General features: G+C 44.4%; 1 protein-coding gene across 1 annotated transcript; it reads left to right on the top strand.

Moving 5' to 3' along the window:
• Positions 1-994: 994 nt before the first annotated feature.
• On the top strand, positions 995-20,068 carry LOC306793488 (scavenger receptor cysteine-rich type 1 protein M130-like; the record flags this gene model as incomplete). The annotated part of the gene is made up of 10 exons (XM_079291133.1): positions 995-1,052; positions 1,294-1,626; positions 1,720-2,010; positions 10,108-10,440; positions 10,534-10,809; positions 13,517-13,849; positions 13,943-14,224; positions 17,025-17,354; positions 19,753-19,835; positions 20,009-20,068. 10 exons carry the CDS (start codon positions 995-997, stop codon positions 20,066-20,068), a joined length of 2,379 nt encoding a protein of 792 aa, XP_079147259.1.

The raw sequence follows: 20,068 nt of genomic DNA, 5'->3' as shown, positions 1-20,068 counted from the left end.
CTCTGTAGAAATACACTTGACACTTTAATAATATAGTTGTTTTGACAATTTCAGATTTGTTTATTTGTTTGTTGACCATATTGTATTGTAAATGTTCATATTTTCTCTTTTCAAATGACGTCTTATAGTATTTTACTGTACAATGCACAATGGACCAGCAAAATGTCTTGTATGTGTGACGTACTTGGCAATAAACCGTTTCTGATTCTGTTCACACTGCAGTATACTAGAGCAACACATGTTGTGATTGTATGTAATGGTGGGTGTGTTTGAAATGTTTGGATGTGTGCTGCTGACTTTTTAACTTTTGACATGTCTCTTTATTAAGCCCCTTCGCTCAGGACACTTTGCCTTCTGCCACAGAGTCATTGTAAATAAGAAAAGAAATGTTTTTAATTGTGCCAAATATTAATTTTTTTGGTTGTTTTGTCACAACAAATAATACCCTTTAATCTAACGGAAGGAGACATCTAAAAAACACTCTGTAACACAGTCTGTATATAAATGTAACAACATCCAAATAAGTGTTTGGTGAAAATTGCAAATACATTTCAAAAAAATATTTGTGGAATTCTATTATATTTACTTACAACAAATATGTGCCTTTTTCTCCAGGACTCCAGGCTGAAGGAAATCACACATCAACAGGTAAATAGAGAAAGAAAAGAGAAATAAAGAATCAATGAAGCAGAATCAGCAGTCAAGTGTTAGTTTGATATTTTCTGAATTAAACTCACTTCTTTACTGACGACTGTCTTGTTTCTGTTCAGAGTCTGTCAGGTTGGTGGGAGGAGACAGTCGTTGTGCAGGAACACTGGAGGTGAAGCAGGGAGACTGGAGACCAGTGTATACTTATGACTGGAGCCTGAAGACAGCAGCTGTTGCCTGTAGAGAGCTGGACTGTGGCTCTGCTGTTTCTATCAGACGGAGAGAGGAGTCCTCAGAAAGATCTATGTGGTGGATCAATTCTGACTGTGTTCAGTCTGTATCTCCTATGAGGGAGTGTGTAACATCAGATTCCTTCTCATCCATCCTGGATCTCACCTGCTCAGGTAAGCTAATCAGTGACATCATCTATGTGCCAATCTACTTTTTTCAATCCAATCCCTCTCTAACTACAGTGCTATGGTATATGTTTTGTGTTATTGTAAATATTGCTTCCTGTAATATTATTATTATTATTATTGACTTGTATTCTTTTTTAATTACACCTCTGGATTGTTGCTTCATGACATATTTTTAATTAGTGTCTGGTGTCTTTTATCTCTCTTGTATCTTCTATCATCTCTCCAGACTCTGTCAGGCTGGTGAATGGGACTAGTCTGTGCTCAGGCAGACTGGAGGTGAAGTCTAACCAGTCTGAGCAGTCTAACCAGTCTAACCAGTGGTGGTCCTCAGTGTGTGAAGATGACTTTGACCAGCAGGATGCAGAGGTGGTCTGTAGGGAGCTTGGCTGTGGGGCTCCTTCAGTCCTCCAGGGGACACTCTATGGAGAAGTGGAGGCTCCAATGTGGACCAAAGAGTTCCAGTGTGGAGGCCATGAGTCTGCTCTCCTGGACTGTAGAAGCTCAGGCTCAGATAGAAACACCTGCTCACCTAACAAAGCTGTTGGACTCACCTGCTCAGGTAGAAGAGGAGCTGCAGCTTTGATCTGCTTCATTTATGTTTTAATTAAACTCACTTTGTTCTTTCACTGACGACTCTCTTGTTTCTGTTCAGAACCTGTCAGGTTGGTGGGAGGAGACAGTCACTGTGCAGGAACACTGGAGCTGAAACAGGGAGACTGGAGACCAGTAGATAGTTCTGACTGGACCCTGAAGGAAGCAGCTGTTGTCTGTAGAGATCTGGACTGTGGCTCTGCTGTTAGACAGAGAGAGGAGTCCTCAAAAAGTTCTGTGTGGAGGATCAACTCTGACTGTGTTCAGTCTGGATATCCTCTGAGGGAGTGTGTAACATCAGATTTATCTTCCTCCATCATGGATCTCACCATCATGGATCTCACCTGCTCAGGTATGCTAATCAGTGTCATCATCTATGTGCCAATCTAATTCATATGCTTCGGTCTTGTCCCTCTCTAACTACATACTGTGAATCTGTATATAACACTCTCTGGGGCTCTATCCCTTCATGAGCCTTCAGCTGTCTCTTCCTTATTCGGTGTACCATTAGATTCCTCATTGTCTGCTTTCAAACGTGACTTTTTTGCATGTTTAACTCTGCTGGCTCAGCACCTTATTGCTGAAGTGGAGACATGTTTCTTGGTCAAGTTCAAGGCACATCTTCTGAGGTGTGGATACTTGTGTTCAATAACTCTGCCATGTCCTCCTCCTCCAAGTGAGCACAGTCTCACAGAACAGAACTCACAATCTTCATCAGAATCTGAATCAGAATCAGAACTGTTTATTGCCAAGGAAGTTTGCACCTACAAGGAATTTGTCGTGGCGGGTGGTGCGTAACATTGAACATTTAACAATAAACAATAACATTAAACTATCAACAATCAACACAGTGCATGAAATAGAAACATTAAAATTTACAATAAAATGTAAAATAAAGTGCACAACAAAACAGATAACAGGACTGTAAAACAAGTGAAGTGTATGAAATGTTAAAAGTGATGAGTGTGTTCAAATAAAGAAACAGGGATGTGCAGGGGAGAGACCAGAAGGAAATGTCCTGGGGATGACAGAGTCAGTGGGGAACCCGGGCTCTGTTAATGAGCCCGACTGCGGACGGGAAGAAACTATTTGTGTGGCGTGAGGTCTTGGTTCTGATGGACCTCAGCCTCCTGCCAGATGAAAGGGGCACAAACAGATCATGTCCAGGGTGAGAGGGGTCGGCTACAATCTTTCTTGCTCGCTTCAGGGTCTTTGAAGCGAACAAGTCCTGGAGGGACTGCAGATTGCAGAGCGAATGATGAACTGCAGCCTGCCCTTGTCCTTGGCAGTGGCTGCAGCGTACCAGACCGTGATGGAGGAGCAGAGGATGGACTCAATGATGGCTGTGTAGAAATGCACCATCATTGTCTTTGGCAGGTTGAATTTGAAGTACATCCTTCATGGCAACATCCATCACTTCATTCATGTTTAACATCTTCCCCCAGAATGCTTGCTGGTGAATTGTACATGATAATTAAGGGAGCCGGGAAAGTTTACTGTATTTGCACAATATGACGAACCCGGTAGCGCTAATCCATCTCGTAGCTTCTGTGCACCATATTTTAATGCCGCTCTAAATTGTCCTACTTTGGTAAGGACACGCTCGCATTGTAGATGAGACAGACAGTGTTGAAATCTCAGTCAACAAAAAGAAATTCTCCTCCCAGTCTGACTAAAAATGTTAAGTATTCGATCTTTTGACTGTTGATATTTGTATTTTGAGCTAACTTAGCTAGCTGGTCGATCGCATGGGCAGTTCTAATCTTCTCCAGTTTGTCACTGACAATGAGCAGCGACCAAGAATCCCGACGTGCCTAGGAACAACAGGACAGTGACATAGAACGTACAGAAGACGTGGACGTAGTCACTGTGACGTCATCCATTGGTTTGTGGACTACTATTTTGATTCCTCAAATTCAAGATTTTGTCTGTTGCCATCTTGTTTTTTTCCAACCAGAAGTGACATGAGAGGGTGGAGCTAAATAAAACATGAGGGGAGCCAAGTACAACCATTTTTAGGCAACCAAAATATTATAATTAACTGTCATGAAGTGAAAATACACTGTGAAAAGGTTAAAGTAGTGGGACTAAAACACGGACAACTGCCAGACTGGACATTGCCATGGTAGCGACGTGTCAATTGTTGTGACAAAATGACGAGAAGAGACTGCGAATTGGAGTTGAAACCAGCGGGAAGTGTTTTAATAAGATCAGGCCAACATCAACCAGTTTAGCATATTGAAACAAATCCAATGTATTACTTTTCACAGATCACTTTTATAGTCAAGATTCACACCCCTTAAGTTACTTTCCACCAATCAAACCAGTCCGTTGAACCAAAAACAAAGCACATCTGGTCTCTTCATTATGTCCTCCTCCAGGTCAAGTTAACCTTTTGGCAGACCACAGCTCCATGTACGGAAATGTTTTGGTACAAATAGGAGAGATGTATTACAATGTGTCTGGCGCTCCCTAATCACCTCCTAAGAATGTTGTTATGATCTAGAATGTGTCTTGCATAACAGTTATATAACCGGGTTGTTTCTGAGCCCAAATACAAAGTTATATGATGATTTTCTTCAACACAATCACAAAGTAGCCCCGCCCTAAAGCATACCCTGCTTTATGGTCTATTTAACTGTAAATGGACCATAATTTACGAAATGAACATCATGCTGTATTGAAGAATGAATGAAATTTATTTACAGAGCGCTTTTCACAGACATGACATCACAAAGTGCTTAACAGCAGAAATTTAAAAGAATAAAAAACCACAATGTGACCCTAGGTTCAATAAATTACATACACAGAATAAAATAAAATACAATTTAAAATTAAAACATATTTTAAGAGCAGGTCTAGGACATGGGATTTAACGCAAACGCCAGCCTAAAAAGGTGGGTTTTGAGCTGGTTCTTAAAAGTATTCACAGTATCTGCGAGGCATAGAGTTGCAGGCAGAGCATTCCAGAGCCTCGGGGCCACTGCCTCAAAGGCTCGGTCACCACGTGTCTTAAATCGTGTGCGTGGGACTGACAGAAGACCTAGAGCGTTTGGCCTGAGAGTGCGGGCGGGTGAATATGGGTGAAGTAGATCAACTACATAAGTAGGGGCCTGACCGTGAAGTGCTCTGTAAGTGATGGTGAGAATTTTGAAGTGTATCTATCCTAGATGCTACAGGGAGCCAGTGGAGAGATCGGAGTACGGGGGTGATGTGAGACCGTCGATTTGTCCTGGTGAGCAATCTGGCGGCAGCGTTTTGGATTACCTGCAGACGGTTAAGAGCAGATATATTGAGTGATGTGAAAAGTGAGTTACAGTAGTCAATGCGTGAATAGATAAATGTGTGTATGATCATCTCTAAATCAGGTGTTGATACTACAGATCTTAGTTTACTGATATTTCTCAGATGGAAGAAACATGATCTGTACAGCTGCTTAACATGGGGGTCAAACGACATGGATCGATCAAAGAAAATCCCTAGATTGCGTAGGTTGAAATGGGCAGCAGAGGAGAGTGGACGAATACTCTGCCTGATCATGGGGACAAACTCATCTGGAGCAATAACTAGGACCTCCGTTTTAGAGTCGTTGGGTTGTAAGCAGTTTTCTGCCGTCCAGTCTCTGATGGCATTGACACAGTCCAGGAGCCTAGTTAATGTGAATGCCTCACTGGGTTTGAATGACAGATGGAGTTGGAAATCATCTGCATATAAATGATAGGACACATTATAACTTTGTATAAATCGGTCCCAAAGGTAAAAGACAAAGGGAAAATAACAGAGGCCCCAGAACTGAGCCCTGCGGTACACCACATGACAGTGGAGAGGTAACAGACACAAAATCACCCACAGAGACATTGAAACTTCTGTCATTGAGGTAAGATGTAAACCAGTCTAATGCTATGCCAGGTATGCCCACCCAATCACGTAGCCTCTTAATCAGGTTGTTATGGTCTACAGTGTCAAATGCAGAACTGAGGTCCAGAAGAACTAACACAGAGCAGTCACCTGCATCAGTACACATGAGAATGTCATTTGAAACCCTCAGGAGAGCGGTTTCAGTAGAGTGTTGCTTATGAAACCCAGACTGGAACTTGTCGTACATGTTGTGCCTCTCCAGTGCAGCAGTAAGTTGGTTGGCCACCACTTTCTCTAAGATTTTGGACAGGAAAGGCAGTTTTGATATGGGCCTGTAGTTCATGGGCAAAGCTGGATCTAAGTTAGGTTTCTTTAATATGGGCTGGATAGTGGCATGTTTAAAATAGGAAGGGACAATTCCTGTAGACAATGAGGAATTGATAATGGATGTTACTGCAGGGCCAATAATTAGCAGAACTTTCTTAAATAGAGAGGTTAGTATTATATCCAGAGGGCAAGATGATGGCTTTGTTTTGTTAATTAAGTCCATCAGGTCTTGAAGGCTGATAGGCTGGAAAGAGTCCAGAACAGCAGGAGATTGCGATGAACTAATCCCAGGCTGAATGCCAGACCTAATACCTGTTACCTTATCATTAAAATAGAAAATAGGTAAGGAATTTGTTGCAATCGTCAACAGAACAGCATGGCAATGTAGAGACAGACGGTGAAACAATTCTCTTAATTGTGTCAAATAAAATCTTGGGATTTCTCTTTGAGGAAGAGATTAAGTTGGCAAAATAAGCAGTTCTAGCTTCCTTTACTCCAGTATTAAAGGAAACTCTGAGGTCTTTGAGATATGAGCGATGCACTTCTAGCCCAGTGGCTTTCCAGAGCCGCTCTGTCCTGCGACACTTCCGTCTCAGGCTGCAGACAGCGTCTGTCATCCACGGAGAAGTGTTGCAGGCAGCCCTGGTCCTTTCCTTAAGAGCTGCCACTTTATCCAGCAAAGTGGTGCAATGTTCATTAAAAAACTGTATCAAGAGTTCAACATCATTAAGATTTGTGTTAATATCACAGCAGAAGTGCATAGAGTACTGATCAGCTGTACTCTGAGTAATAATGCAGGAGTGGAATGTTTGTTTCAGACACAAGGGGTCAGCATTGACAGAAAGATCAAAGAAAATACATTTATGGTCACTGATCAGTAGGTCCTCACAACAGGCATTATCAATATCAAGACCCAGGGAGAACACAAGGTCCAAGGTGTAACTACCCCTGTGAGCAGCGCCAGAAACATGTTGCGTGAAATTAAAAGATTCAGTAATATTGAGAAACTCAGTGGCTATACAGTCTGTGGTATCATTGATATGCAGATTAAAATCACCAACCAGAAGCACTTTGTCGAGCTTGATAATAGAGGTCAGAAAGTCTGTGAACTCTGATAAAAACTGACCTGCAGGACCTGGAGGTCGTTAAATTAAAAAACAGTAAAACGGCTTTAGCCGGCCCACTTTAGTGAGCTGCAGTTCAAAAGTAGCATAGGATTCTGTGCTCCCCAATTGGCAGGAAAACTGATTCTTCCAGACCACGGCGAGGCCTCCACCGTGGCCTGTCAGACGCGGTGTCCCAACATAAGAACAGTCCACAGGGCAGAGTTTATTGAAATGGATGCATTCCATATTCCGTTGCCAGGTCTCAGTTAGAAATAAAAAAGCCAAATGATGACTTGTGAACAAGTCATTTAAAATGTGAGCCTTGTTTGTTACAGAGCGTGCATTAATCAGACACATTTTGATGGGGGAAGACACTGTGTCGTCATCAGCACAGGAAGCTTTGGGGGTATGTGCAATAGGACGGATCACTCGTGCAACACCTCGAACCCGACCATAACTAGGGCGTGAGCGCGAGTCTGTGATTCTCACGGGAATGTTCATGGGTCGTGGAGTGGAAGTTACGGTAGAGGCAAGGGAAAGAGTAGTAGGAGACCCTCCATGCCGCCAGGGGGAGCTAGTGTTGCTTGATGAATGCGGCTGATGAATGAACGTAGAGGAGAAGTGACAGAGGACAGGGGATCCAGGATCATGTGTGCCAGGTATAAACAGTCAATCATGTGGATAGGAGTGAACAGTGTATTGAATATTGGCTGTTAGTACTTCAGTGCCGGCTTTGTTCAAGTGTAAACCATCTCTTGCGTAGAGGCTGGGACGATTCCAAAACAAGTTAAAGTTATCGATTAAACCCACATTGTGAGCCCTGCAAGCGGCCTGGAGCCAGGTGTTGAGTGTGCGGATCCTGCTAAAACGAACGGACCCGCGGCCAAGAGTCGGAATGGGGCCAGATAGAAACACTTCCTTTCCTGATTTTCCAAGAAACTCCAGAAGATGGTTGAAGTCCTTTTTTGTCAGTTCAGAGTGTTGTCTGGCTGTGTCATTAGTTCCAACGTGCACAATGAGTCTGTTTACTGAAGAGGGGAGCTTTGGCAGAAGTAATTGGAGATTCGCCAGAATGTCTGGAACAGTGGAACCGGGAAAGCAGCAAGTGTCCGCGTTAAAAAAGCGAACGCCTCTAACCACGGAGTCACCAACAATGAGGGTTGCAGGAGGGAAGAGTGGGCAAATGGATGGTAGCTGAGGGCGAGGTGAAGGGGCAACGAATGTTGTATTTGTGGCCCGGTCTGCGGTGCTTCAGTCTGGGTAGTTGTTGGCTTGGACCGGGAAGTGGGACTTGACCCACTGGGTGCCTTCTCTGCCGACAAACAATGGACACCATCGGACCGTCGCAAAACTGCTTCTTTTAGAAGTTTTCTCCTGGAGGAAGAGGATGAGGACTGGAACCGCAGGCAAAGCAGGTGGGCCACAGGCAGCGTCAGCGTCTCCAGCAGCCACAGGTGAGGATGGTACTGCAGAAGCAGACACCGACGCAAAGTCACCTGCAGGCCGGACCGTGTCCGCCGGGTGCACCGGAGCCACGTCACCAAGAGGTCAGAAGCGGTTTGAGAGGACCAAACTAGGGTGAAGATCATTCCAGTCTGGGTGTTTCTCACTGCCACGGACCACTTCAGCCCAGCTTCTCCTAGATGGCGTAGAACTATGCACCGGCTCCCCCGTACACCCACCTGGTATCAAGTTGGAGAGGTAAGGGCTCCAGCGTGTTGGCACCAGTCACCGATATCACAGCCGCATCCGTCGCACCGGGGCTGGGAGGAATCACATCAAGTCCGGATTCCTCCGACTGGGTGTATTCAGCGGCAGCGGTGCACAGAGAGCCAACCCCAGACCAAGGGAGCGAGGTTGCACCGAGAGGCACCGAGAGCAGATGACTGGATGTGGGAAATGTGTTTTGCCTGAGTTGATGCCACCGACATAAGATCCACAAGGAGCTTGTTCTTGTTTTGGAGCTCAGATTTCAGGCTACGAATGGAATCCTCTAGACGTGAGTAAGTCATTTTGCAGTCCTTACAAACAGCCATGTTCACTACTGCTCTGCTCTGCTCACTGCTGTGCTGTTAGGCTACTTCCTGCTAGCATGCTAACGTCATTAGCTCCGTAGGACACCAGGAGACAATCCGGATGTTTTAAATGAAGCGAGACAACACATTGTCCACTCAGACAGGTTCAGGTGGACTTTGTGAGTCGATGAAAAACACAGTTTAGTTCCCGTCGAACGGAGACTCCGACTAGCGCTGTGTAGATCCGTCTCCGTCTATTTCTTGCTAGCACGCTACGCTAGCTTCAAGACGTGTTCAAGGACCGTCGGATCACTCAGCTCCTCAAGAAGACTTGAAACTAGAGATTGAGACCATAAACTCATGTTTACAATGTTTGCTGAGGTAATAAATCAAGAGAGAAGTAGTCATTTTCTCATAGACTTCTATACAACCAGAGGAGTCGCCCCCTGATGGACATTAGAGAGAATGCAGGTTTAATGTAGTTCAGCAATGACTTCACTTTCAGACCCAGAGGTTGCCACATGGACAGTACCCAGCATGCAGCAGCAAGCCAAAACTTTGATATGATTTATTATTGATTGGTTGTTGAAGTTGTTAAGTGTTGTTTATAGAAGCCTACATGTAAAAGTGATTTTTCTGTTCAGTGATACATTTGATGATTTGACCTCTCTTAATATGTGAGTAATTTGACGTGTTGTCACCCTTGTGTTGAATTGTATCTGGCAGAATAAGACACCTGTGTTGTTACACTACTAGTGGGGTGTGCACAAAGAAGCCACATAGATCATTCAATTCATGATTCCATTTTTGGAGCTGAGCTTCTGGCGAACAGCTAGAAATCAATCTGATCGACTGGTTGGACATCTCTGGTCTAGTCCTAGTGTCTGACCCACAGTGATTTGAGTGTTTTTTACCATTGTGACCCAGTCGTTTGTTGTTATGAAAACTTCTCAGTCAATGCAACTTATTGTAACAGTATTATGTTATGACATGGTTTGTATTATTATAATTATTGCTTAATATTATTATTATGATTAACTTGTATTCTTTTTTAATTACACCTCTGGATTGTTGCTTCATGACATATTTTTAATTAGTGTCTGGTGTCTTTTATCCCTCTTGTATCTTCTATCATCTCTCCAGACTCTGTCAGGCTGGTGAATGGGACTAGTCTGTGCTCAGGCAGACTGGAGGTGAAGTCTAACCAGTCTGAGCAGTCTAACCAGTCTAACCAGTGGTGGTCCTCAGTGTGTGAAGATGACTTTGACCAGCAGGATGCAGAGGTGGTCTGTAGGGAGCTTGGCTGTGGGGCTCCTTCAGTCCTCCAGGGGGCGCTCTATGGAGAAGTGGAGGCTCCAATGTGGACCAAAGAGTTCCAGTGTGGAGGCAATGAGTCTGCTCTCCTGGACTGTAGAAGCTCAGGCTCAGAGAGAAACACCTGCTCACCTAACAAAGCTGTTGGACTCACCTGCTCAGGTAGAAGAGGAGCTGCAGCTTTGATCTGGTTCATTTATGTTTTAATTAAACTCACTTTTTTCTTTCACTGACGACTCTCTTGTTTCTGTTCAGAACCTGTCAGGTTGGTGGGAGGAGACAGTCGCTGTGCAGGAACACTGGAGCTGAAACAGGGAGACTGGAGACCAGTAGATAGTTCTGACTGGACCCTGAAGGAAGCAGCTGTTGTCTGTAGAGATCTGGACTGTGGCTCTGCTGTTAGACAGAGAGAGGAGTCCTCAGAAAGATCTGTGTGGAGGATCAACTCTGACTGTGTTCAGTCTGGATATCCTCTGAGGGAGTGTGTAACATCAGATTTATCTTCCTCCATCATGGATCTCACCTGCTCAGGTATGCTAATCAGTGACATCATCTATGTGCCAATCTAATTCATATACTTCGGTCTTGTCCCTCTCTAACTACATACTGTGAATCTGTATATAACACTCTCTGGGGCTCTATCCCTTCATGAGCCTTCAGCTGTCTCTTCCTTATTCGGTGTACCATTAGATTCCTCATTGTCTGCTTTCAAACGTGACTTTTTTGCATGTTTAACTCTGCTGGCTCAGCACCTTATTGCTGAAGTGGAGACATGTTTCTTGGTCAAGTTCAAGGCACATCTTCTGAGGTGTGGATACTTGTGTTCAATAACTCTGCCATGTCCTCCTCCTCCAAGTGAGCACAGTCTCACAGAACAGAACTCACAATCTTCATCAGAATCTGAATCAGAATCAGAACTGTTTATTGCCAAGGAAGTTTGCACCTACAAGGAATTTGTCGTGGCGTAACATTTAACAACAAACAATAACATCAAACTATCAACAATCAACACAGTGCACGGAATAGAAATATATTAAAATTTACAATAAAATATAAAATAAAGTGCACAACAAAACAGATAACAGGACTGTAAAACAAGTAAAGTGAAATGTTAAAAGTGATGAGTGTGTTTAAATAAAGAAACAGGGATGTGCAGGGGAGAGACCAGAAGGAAATCTCCTGGGGATGACAGAGTCAGTGGGGAACCCGGGCTCTGTTAATGAGCCCGACTGCGGACGGGAAGAAACTGTTTGTGTGGCGTGAGGTCTTGGTTCTGATGGACCTCAGCCTCCTGCCAGATGGAAGGGGCACAAACAGATCATGTCCAGGGTGAGAGGGGTCGGCTACAATCTTTCTTGCTCGCTTCAGGGTTCTTGAAGCGAACAAGTCCTGGAGGGACTGCAGATTGCAGCCAATCACCCTCTCAGCAGAGCGAATGATGAGCTGCAGCCTGCCCTTGTCCTTGGCAGTGGCTGCAGCATACCAGACCGTGATGGAGGAGCAGAGGATGGACTCAATGATGGCTGTGTAGAAATGCACCATCATTGTCTTTGGCAGGTTGAATTTGAAGTACATCCTTTATGGCAACATCCATCACTTCATTCATGTTTAACATCTTCCCCCAGAATGCTTGCTGGTGAATTGTACATGATAATTAAGGGAGCCGGGAAAGTTTACTGTATTTGCACAATATGACGAACCCGGTAGCGCTAATCCATCTCGTAGCTTCTGTGCACCGTATTTTAATGCCGCTCTAAATTGTCCTACTTTGGTAAGGACACGCTCGCATTGTAGATGAGACAGACAGTGTTGAAATCTCAGTCAACAAAAAGAAATTCTCCTCCCAGTCTGACTAAAAATGTTAAGTATTCGATCTTTTGACTGTTGATATTTGTATTTTGAGCTAACTTAGCTAGCTGGTCGATCGCATGGGCAGTTCTAATCTTCTCCAGTTTGTCACTGACAATGAGCAGCGACCAAGAATCCCAACGTGCCTAGGAACAACAGAACAGTGACATATAACGTACAGAAGACGTGGACGTAGTTACTGTGACGTCATCCATTGGTTTGTGGACTACTATTTTGATTCCTCAAATTCAAGATTTTGTCTGTTGCCATCTTGTTGTTTTCCAACCAGAAGTGACATGAGAGGGTGGAGCTAAATAAAACATGAGTGGAGCCAAGTACAACCATTTTTAGGCAACCAAAATATTATAATTAACTGTCATGAAGTGAAAATACACAGTGAAAAGGTTAAAGCAGTGGGACTAAAACACGGACAACTGCCAGACTGGACATTGCCATGGTAGCGACGTGTCAATCACAAAGTAGCCCCGCCCTAAAGCATCCCCTGCTTTATGGTCTATTTAACTGTAAATGGACCATAATGTACGAAATGAACATCATGCTGTATTGAAGAAGACTTGAAACTAGAGATTGAGACCATAAACTCATGTTCACAATGTTTACTGAGGTAATAAATCAAGAGAGAAGTAGAGTAATTTTCTCATAGACTTCTGTACAACCAGAGGAGTCGCCCCCTGATGGACATTAGAGAGAATGCAGGTTTAATGTAGTTCAGCATTGACTTCACTTTCAGACCCAGAGGTTGCCACATGGACAGTTCCCAGCATGCAGCAGCAAGCCAAAACTTTAATGTGATTTATTATTGATTGGTTGTTGAAGTTGTTAAGTGTTGTTTATAGAAGCCTACATGTAAAAGTGATTTTTCTGTTCAGTGATACATTTGATGATTTGACCTCTCTTAATATGTGAGTAATTTGACGTGTTGTCACCCTTGTGTTGAATTGTATCTGGCAGAATAAGACACCTGTGTTGTTACACTACTAGTGGGGTGTGCACAAAGAAGCCACATAGATCATTCAATTCATGATTCCATTTTTGGAGCTGAGCTTCTGGCGAACAGCTAGAAATCAATCTGATCGACTGGTTGGACATCTCTGGTCTAGTCCTAGTGTCTGACCCACAGTGATTTGAGTGTTTTTTACCATTGTGACCCAGTCGTTTGTTGTTATGAAAACTTCTCAGTCAATGCAACTTATTGTAACAGTATTATGTTATGACATGGTTTGTATTATCATAATTATTGCTCAATATTATTATTATGATTAACTTGTATTCTTTTTTTAATTACACCTCTGGATTGTTGCTTCATGACATGTTTTTAATTAGTGTCTGGTGTCTTTTATCTCTCTTGTATCTTCTATCATCTCTCCAGACTCTGTCAGGCTGGTGAATGGGACTAGTCTGTGCTCAGGCAGACTGGAGGTGAAGTCTAACCAGTCTGAGCAGTCTAACCAGTCTAACCAGTGGTGGTCCTCAGTGTGTGAAGATGACTTTGACCAGCAGGATGCAGAGGTGGTCTGTAGGGAGCTTGGCTGTGGGGCTCCTTCAGTCCTCCAGGGGGCGCTCTATGGAGAAGTGGAGGCTCCAATGTGGACCAAAGAGTTCCAGTGTGGAGGCAATGAGTCTGCTCTCCTGGACTGTAGAAGCTCAGGCTCAGATAGAAACACCTGCTCACCTAACAAAGCTGTTGGACTCACCTGCTCAGGTAGAAGAGGAGCTGCAGCTTTGAGCTGCTTCATTTATGTTTTAATTAAACTCACTTTGTTCTTTCACTGACGACTCTCTTGTTTCTGTTCAGAACCTGTCAGGTTGGTGGGAGGAGACAGTCGCTGTGCAGGAACACTGGAGGTGAAGCAGGGAGACTGGAGACCAGTGTTTGGTTATGACTGGACCCTGAAGAAAACAGCTGTTGCCTGTAGAGATCTGGACTGTGGCTTTGCTGTTTCTATGGGACCGAGAGAGGAGTCCTCAGAAAGATCTGTGTGGATCATCAATGCTGACTGTGTTGACTATGGATCTTCTCTGAGAGAGTGTGTAATATCATATTCCTTTACCACCATCATCGATCTCACCTGTTCAGGTAAGCCCATCATCTAATTTATGCTTCAGTCCTGTCCCTCTCGAACTACATACTGTGAATCTGTATATAATTCACTCTGAGGGGGCTCTATCCCTTCATGAGCCTTCACCTCTTGCTTTCTTATTCGGTGTACCATTAGATTCCCCATTGTCTGTTTTCAAACATGACATTTTTGAATGTTTAACCCTCCTGGCTGAGCAACTTATTGCTGAAGTGGAGACATGTTTCTTTCTCAAGTTCAAGGCACATCCCATAACTTTCCGTTCATGCCAGGTGTTGCCCTTGATTTGATCTCACAGCAAATCTGCTAAAAAATGTTAAGTTTTCGATCTTTTGACTTTTGATATTTGTGTTTGGAGCTAACTGGTCAATCGCATTGACATTTCTAATCTTCTCCAGTTTATCACTGACAATGAACAGAAACGTGCCTCCCGACAACAGGACAGTGTCATACACCGTAGATAAGAAGTGAACGTAGTCACTGTGACGTCATCTAAACGTTTGTGGACTACCATTTTGAAACCTCAAATTCAAGATTTTGGGCGTTGCAATCTTGTTGTTTTATAACCAGAAGTGACATGAGAGGGTGGAGCTAAGTATAACATGAGTGGAGCCAAGTACAACCAAAATATTACAACAAACTTTCATGAAGTGAAAATACACTGTGAAAAGGTTAAAGTTCTGAGTTGAAAACACGGACAACTCCCGGACTGGACAAGCCGTGTGCGATGTTGACAGTAGAACCACGCCACCTTGTGGGCGGAACAAGATATACACAGTCAGTCAGCAAGACCGCATGAACAGCGTGTATACGAAGCTCGGAATAAAAGCCTGTTGCAGTGCATCAAGTCGTTGGTCGTCTGGGTCATAATTACAATACAGAAACATTACACCATGGTAGAGACCTGTCAATCACAAGGTAGCCCCGCCCTAAATCATACCCTGCTTTATGGTCTATTTGACTCTAAATGGACCATAAATAACTAAATGTACATCATGCTGTATTGAAGAAGACTTGAAACTAGAGATTGAGACCATAAACTCATGTTTACAATGTTTACTGAGAGAATAAATCAAGAGAGAAGTAGAGTCATTTTCTCATAGACTTCTACACAACCAGAGGAGTCGCCCCCTGATGGACATTAGAGAGAATGCAGGTTTAATGTATTTCAGCATTGACTTCACTTTCAGACACAGAGGTTGCCACATGGACAGTACCCAGCATGCAGCAGCAAGCCAAAACTTCAATGTGATTTATTATTAATTGTTAGTATAAGTTGCTAAAGTGTTGTTCATAGTAGCCTCCATGTAAATATGTTTTTCTTTAAAGTGATGAATTTGATGATTTGACCTCTCTTAATATGTGAGTAATTTGACGTGTTGTCACCGTTATGTTGAATTGTATCTGGCAGAATAAGACACCTGTGTTGTTGCACTATAATTGAGTGTAGCATGCACAAGGGAGCCAAATAGATCTGGGGTATTCAAAGTAAATTCAGCAAGGTCCAGTTAGAGAGAATTTCCTCATGCAAAGGTCCGGAACATCACAGTAATGGTGGCTAAGTGGAGAGCAGGGCCGTCCTTCAATCAGAGGGTCGGCGATTCGATCCCGACTCCGGCTCTGCTAGTCAGATGTCGAAGTGTCCTTGAATTGTAAGTCGCTTTGGATAAAAGCGTCCGCTAAATGACTGTAATGTAATCTGTATAATATATAATAGCCACATTATTATATTCTTATCTTCTAAAAATTTGTGTGCAAGGACTTTATCTGCGGTTATTGAAACCACTTGTTTCAGCTCTATTCCTCTCTGTTAACATCATTGTCAGACAGTGAATTATTGTGTTAGGATTCTGATCATATTGGACTATTAGGTTTATTTTTTCTTTAGGTGCTTTACATCGCCGATTTTAATAATCGCCACGGTCTCTGAACATGAGACATACTGGTATTGAACGATCCGTGGGAAGAATTAACATATAAGAGTCGATCAATTCTTGGTTAAAGGCTCTGGTATCGCTGTCCACTTTTCTCTTTTTGGAGCACGTCATGTGAAATAAGTTATCTGACTCAAGTTCTCTCCGACTGTTGGGTCTCTCTCCCCGTCTCTGCCGTGTGTGTTTATCTCACTCGAGTTGAGGGCGATGCTTATCGTAATACACTTGTTTGATTGGCTGAGCAGCATCACGGGAGATGATTTACATTGCATGTAATTGGTCGGTGTGCTTCCTGTACCGCTGAACGAGTGCCGTAAAGGCTAGAAAAGCTGCGCCGGTTAGAATAGAGGCGCTCCGTCAACATTTTCTAATTATCAATTATCTATCAGTTTTAGGTCCTGGGTCCAGATACAACAGCATCTGGGGCCGGAACCGGACCGTGGTCCACCTATTAGTGACCCCTGAAATAGATCATTTATGTTATGCTTCCTTTGTAGAGGAGTCCTCAGAAAGATCTCTGACTGTGTTCAGTCTGGATCTTCTCTGAGAGAGTGTTTAAGATCAGATTCCTCTTTATCCATTATGAATCTCACCTGCTCAGGTAAGCACATCAGTGACATCATCTATGACATCATCTCTGACAGCAGTTTTCCATTGGACTGAACTGTAAAGTTATCCAGGACAACGACATCCTAAAGTAGAGAGGTGGGCTGGTTTCTGGAAGCTCCAAACCCTCCATAGACTGATGAGCTTCACCTGGCAGGACACGTCTGTCTGTCTGTCTCTGTGAGACCCATGACATCACACCCTTTTTCAGGGTCCATCTTGTTCAATGTGAACTTTCATCAGCTCTCTGTCTTTACAGATCTGCTGCTTCAGCCAATCATCTCTGTGTCGTCCTCCATGTACGGGGTCTCCGAGGCCCAGCAGCAGGGGGCTCCGGTGCTCAGGCGCTCCACCTTCACCATCTGCTGCTCCATCCAGTCACAGTACCCAGGAGGCTCCTTCCAGCTCACCTTCACCTCCTCCAACTCAGCACACAACTACACCCAGCCAGCTGTCAATCACTCTGCCAACTTTGTGTTTCCTGCTGCAGAGCCCGCCCACCAAGGAAGCTACAGCTGTGTTTATCACATCTATGTTTTCAATCATAACTTCTCCTCTGGGAGCCGTCTGCTCTCCATCACTGTCTTAGGTAAGCTGACTGTTTACATGCAGGTTTGAAGATGATTGGTCAGACTAACTGAAGATGATCAGCTGACAACAGAGTCCATGTTGTTGTTTCTGAAATTACTCTATGACTCCTGTCATTGTGTTACACATGTAAACTCAACCAAAGTCTATAAATGGCAACAGCAAACAATACACTGGTTACCAGGATAACTCTGGTTCTCTGAGAACTGAGGGAGGCGTTTCACTATGAGAAGCACCTTCTGACGTGACCAATCACAAAGCTCCACTGCCACCGCATCGGTCATAACACCCCTTAGCCCCTAACTCTACATTTTCAAGTGTAACTCCTCCACTTAACAGAAGCAAGAAGGGTGGTGTGCTCAGATACCTCACTCAGAGAACCAGGGTTATCCTGGAAACCAAACATTGAGACAGTTGTTAGGTTGTTACCACTAATGATAGCAATTCCACTTTCAATTGACTCTTCACTAAGTCGCCCCTCTAACACTGACTAACCAATCATAGCGTTGCATAGTCCAGCTCTGACCAGGAGTTCTGTTCAATAGACTCTCATCAAAGGTTTCAGGCTAGTTTAGTGGATTAGGAGCTAGTCATGGTTTAACTTTGTTTAATAGTGATACTCATTAACCAGAGAGATTGGAACGAGATATATGTTTCTAAAACATGAGTGGAGCTAACATTAGCAGCGTACGTTAGCACAGCATTAACTAGCGTTAGCACTTAACCTGAATGTATTTTAAAGTGGTGTTCCTTCATCTCAGTTCTTCTCTCTGGATCTCCAGGTGATGTGGTGGTTCACTTTTACACTTGAGCTGCGATCTTCATCTTTTTAATCTGTTTTCATCCTGATAATTCCTTCAGATGCATTTTGTAGACCCTTCTGTCTGCTGCTCTGAAATCACTTTTTAGTTTGAACAAAAATTAAATAATACTTCTTCAGGGGGATCAGTTAGTGGCAGTGTGGGCTCCATGGGAGCTGTGACAGCTTGATGGAGTAGCAGCATGGGGTGGAACTTAGCTAAGGGTCAATTCGCCTGTGAATCATATTGAAATGGGCGTGGTCAAGTGGATTGGAAAGAAGCTGAACAAAGCTTTAGTCTCCCCCCCTCTTCTTTCCCTCTGGGGGGGACAAGATGAGCAGGTCCTGACTGGACACTGACTGTGGCTCTTGCACACCTTGTGTTGGTCGACCTTGATGGAGCTTCCAGGGTGTGACGGCTAGGCAGAAGGGAGGATAGCACCTTTCTTTGTTACTAAGAAGATCTATTTTATGTTGACGTCATTCTCATTGTCCTCTTTGCCGCCACCCTCCTCCTCACAGACAGGGAGCTAGCTAAACTGAGTAAACTCTGCGTCAGGGTCCTCACTATTTCCCCCCAAACCGTCTCAGCTCGGGGCTTTGCATTTAGGAAAGAAAGTCTGCCGTTTCCAGAGAACCCCTCTGTCTTCCATTTGACGGCCTCCTTCTCAGGTTGCCGCCACGACAGCTACCGATGACCTTCCGACAATAGCTCCTAGCAGCCCCTTTCACAAGGCTTTGGAGGCTTTGATCATGGCCCACTTGCATTCCATGTCCCCAGCTTCCCCCGGGATACACGGAATATCTTCCGGATGTGGGAGTTGAAGACCTTGCGGCCAGGGGTCTCAGCCAGATGTTCCCAGTTCACCCTCACTACATGTTTGGGTTGACCAGCTCTGTCCGGCAGCCTCCCCGCCATCTGATCCAACTGACAACCAGGTGTTGATCAGTTGACAGCTCTGCTCCTCTTTTCACCAGAGTGTCCAAGACATGCGACCGCAGATCTGATGATACGACCACAAAGTCGATCATAGAGCTGTGGCCTAGGGTGTTCTGGTACCAAGTACACTTATGAACCGCGCTATTCTTGAACATGGAGCACAGAAGTCCAACAACAAAGGCCGCTCCACCCAATCACTCCCCTGAGCGTCCCCCAGAAGAACTATAAGCGCCCTTTACAGAACACCAGACGGAGACTACAAGAAGTCCTGTTTGCGCATAGGCACAAACAACAGTCAGAGACTCGCAGTCGCATCGAGGTGACCCTCAGCCAGGGGCTCGTTAGTATCTCCACACTCCGCCCTCCAGGGGTTTAGTTCCAGACATGTGATATGCGTGGAGGTGAGCCCAACTATATAGTTGGTTCCGCTCCACCAACCGCACTAACGCCGGTTCCTTCCCCGCCAGAGTTTACATTCCACGTCCCTAGAGCTAGTCTGCAAGGCCCGGGAGTCGGCACGCTTAGGTTTCCTGCCGCCCGGCTCACAGACCCCTCCACCAGGTTAGGGTGGCGATTTATTGGAGGGCAATAAGTGATTCTAGATTTCAGGTTCGATGGGAGCTGTTGTGTGATGTAATGACTGTCTATGTGTTTGTTCAGATCCATTACCTCTGATCATCAGAGCGATCGTCCTGCCGCTGACTCTGCTGTTGGTGAACGTTGCCCTTTACGTCTACTGTAAGGTACGGACACACATCTGTTGTTTTGACCAGCGACTGAAATGAAGCACTCGCTCTGTGTTTAGTGAACTGAAGACAGAACTGTGCTGTCATTTCTCTCCAGGCCAGCAGGGGGCAGATGCCGGGCAGATGGGAGAACACTGAGCTGGTTTATTATAACGTGGGTGTTCCTGCAGCTGAAGAAGAAGGAGCTCAGGGAGCAGAGTAGCTCCTCCAAGGACCTCATCTCCTCATGA

Source organism: Melanostigma gelatinosum (genome assembly GCF_949748355.1).
Source record: "Melanostigma gelatinosum genome assembly, chromosome: 19".
NCBI classification, from domain to species: Eukaryota; Metazoa; Chordata; class Actinopteri; order Perciformes; family Zoarcidae; genus Melanostigma; species Melanostigma gelatinosum.
The sequence above is the reverse complement of the archived record's forward strand: the minus strand, read 5'-3'. Positions and strand labels throughout refer to the sequence as shown.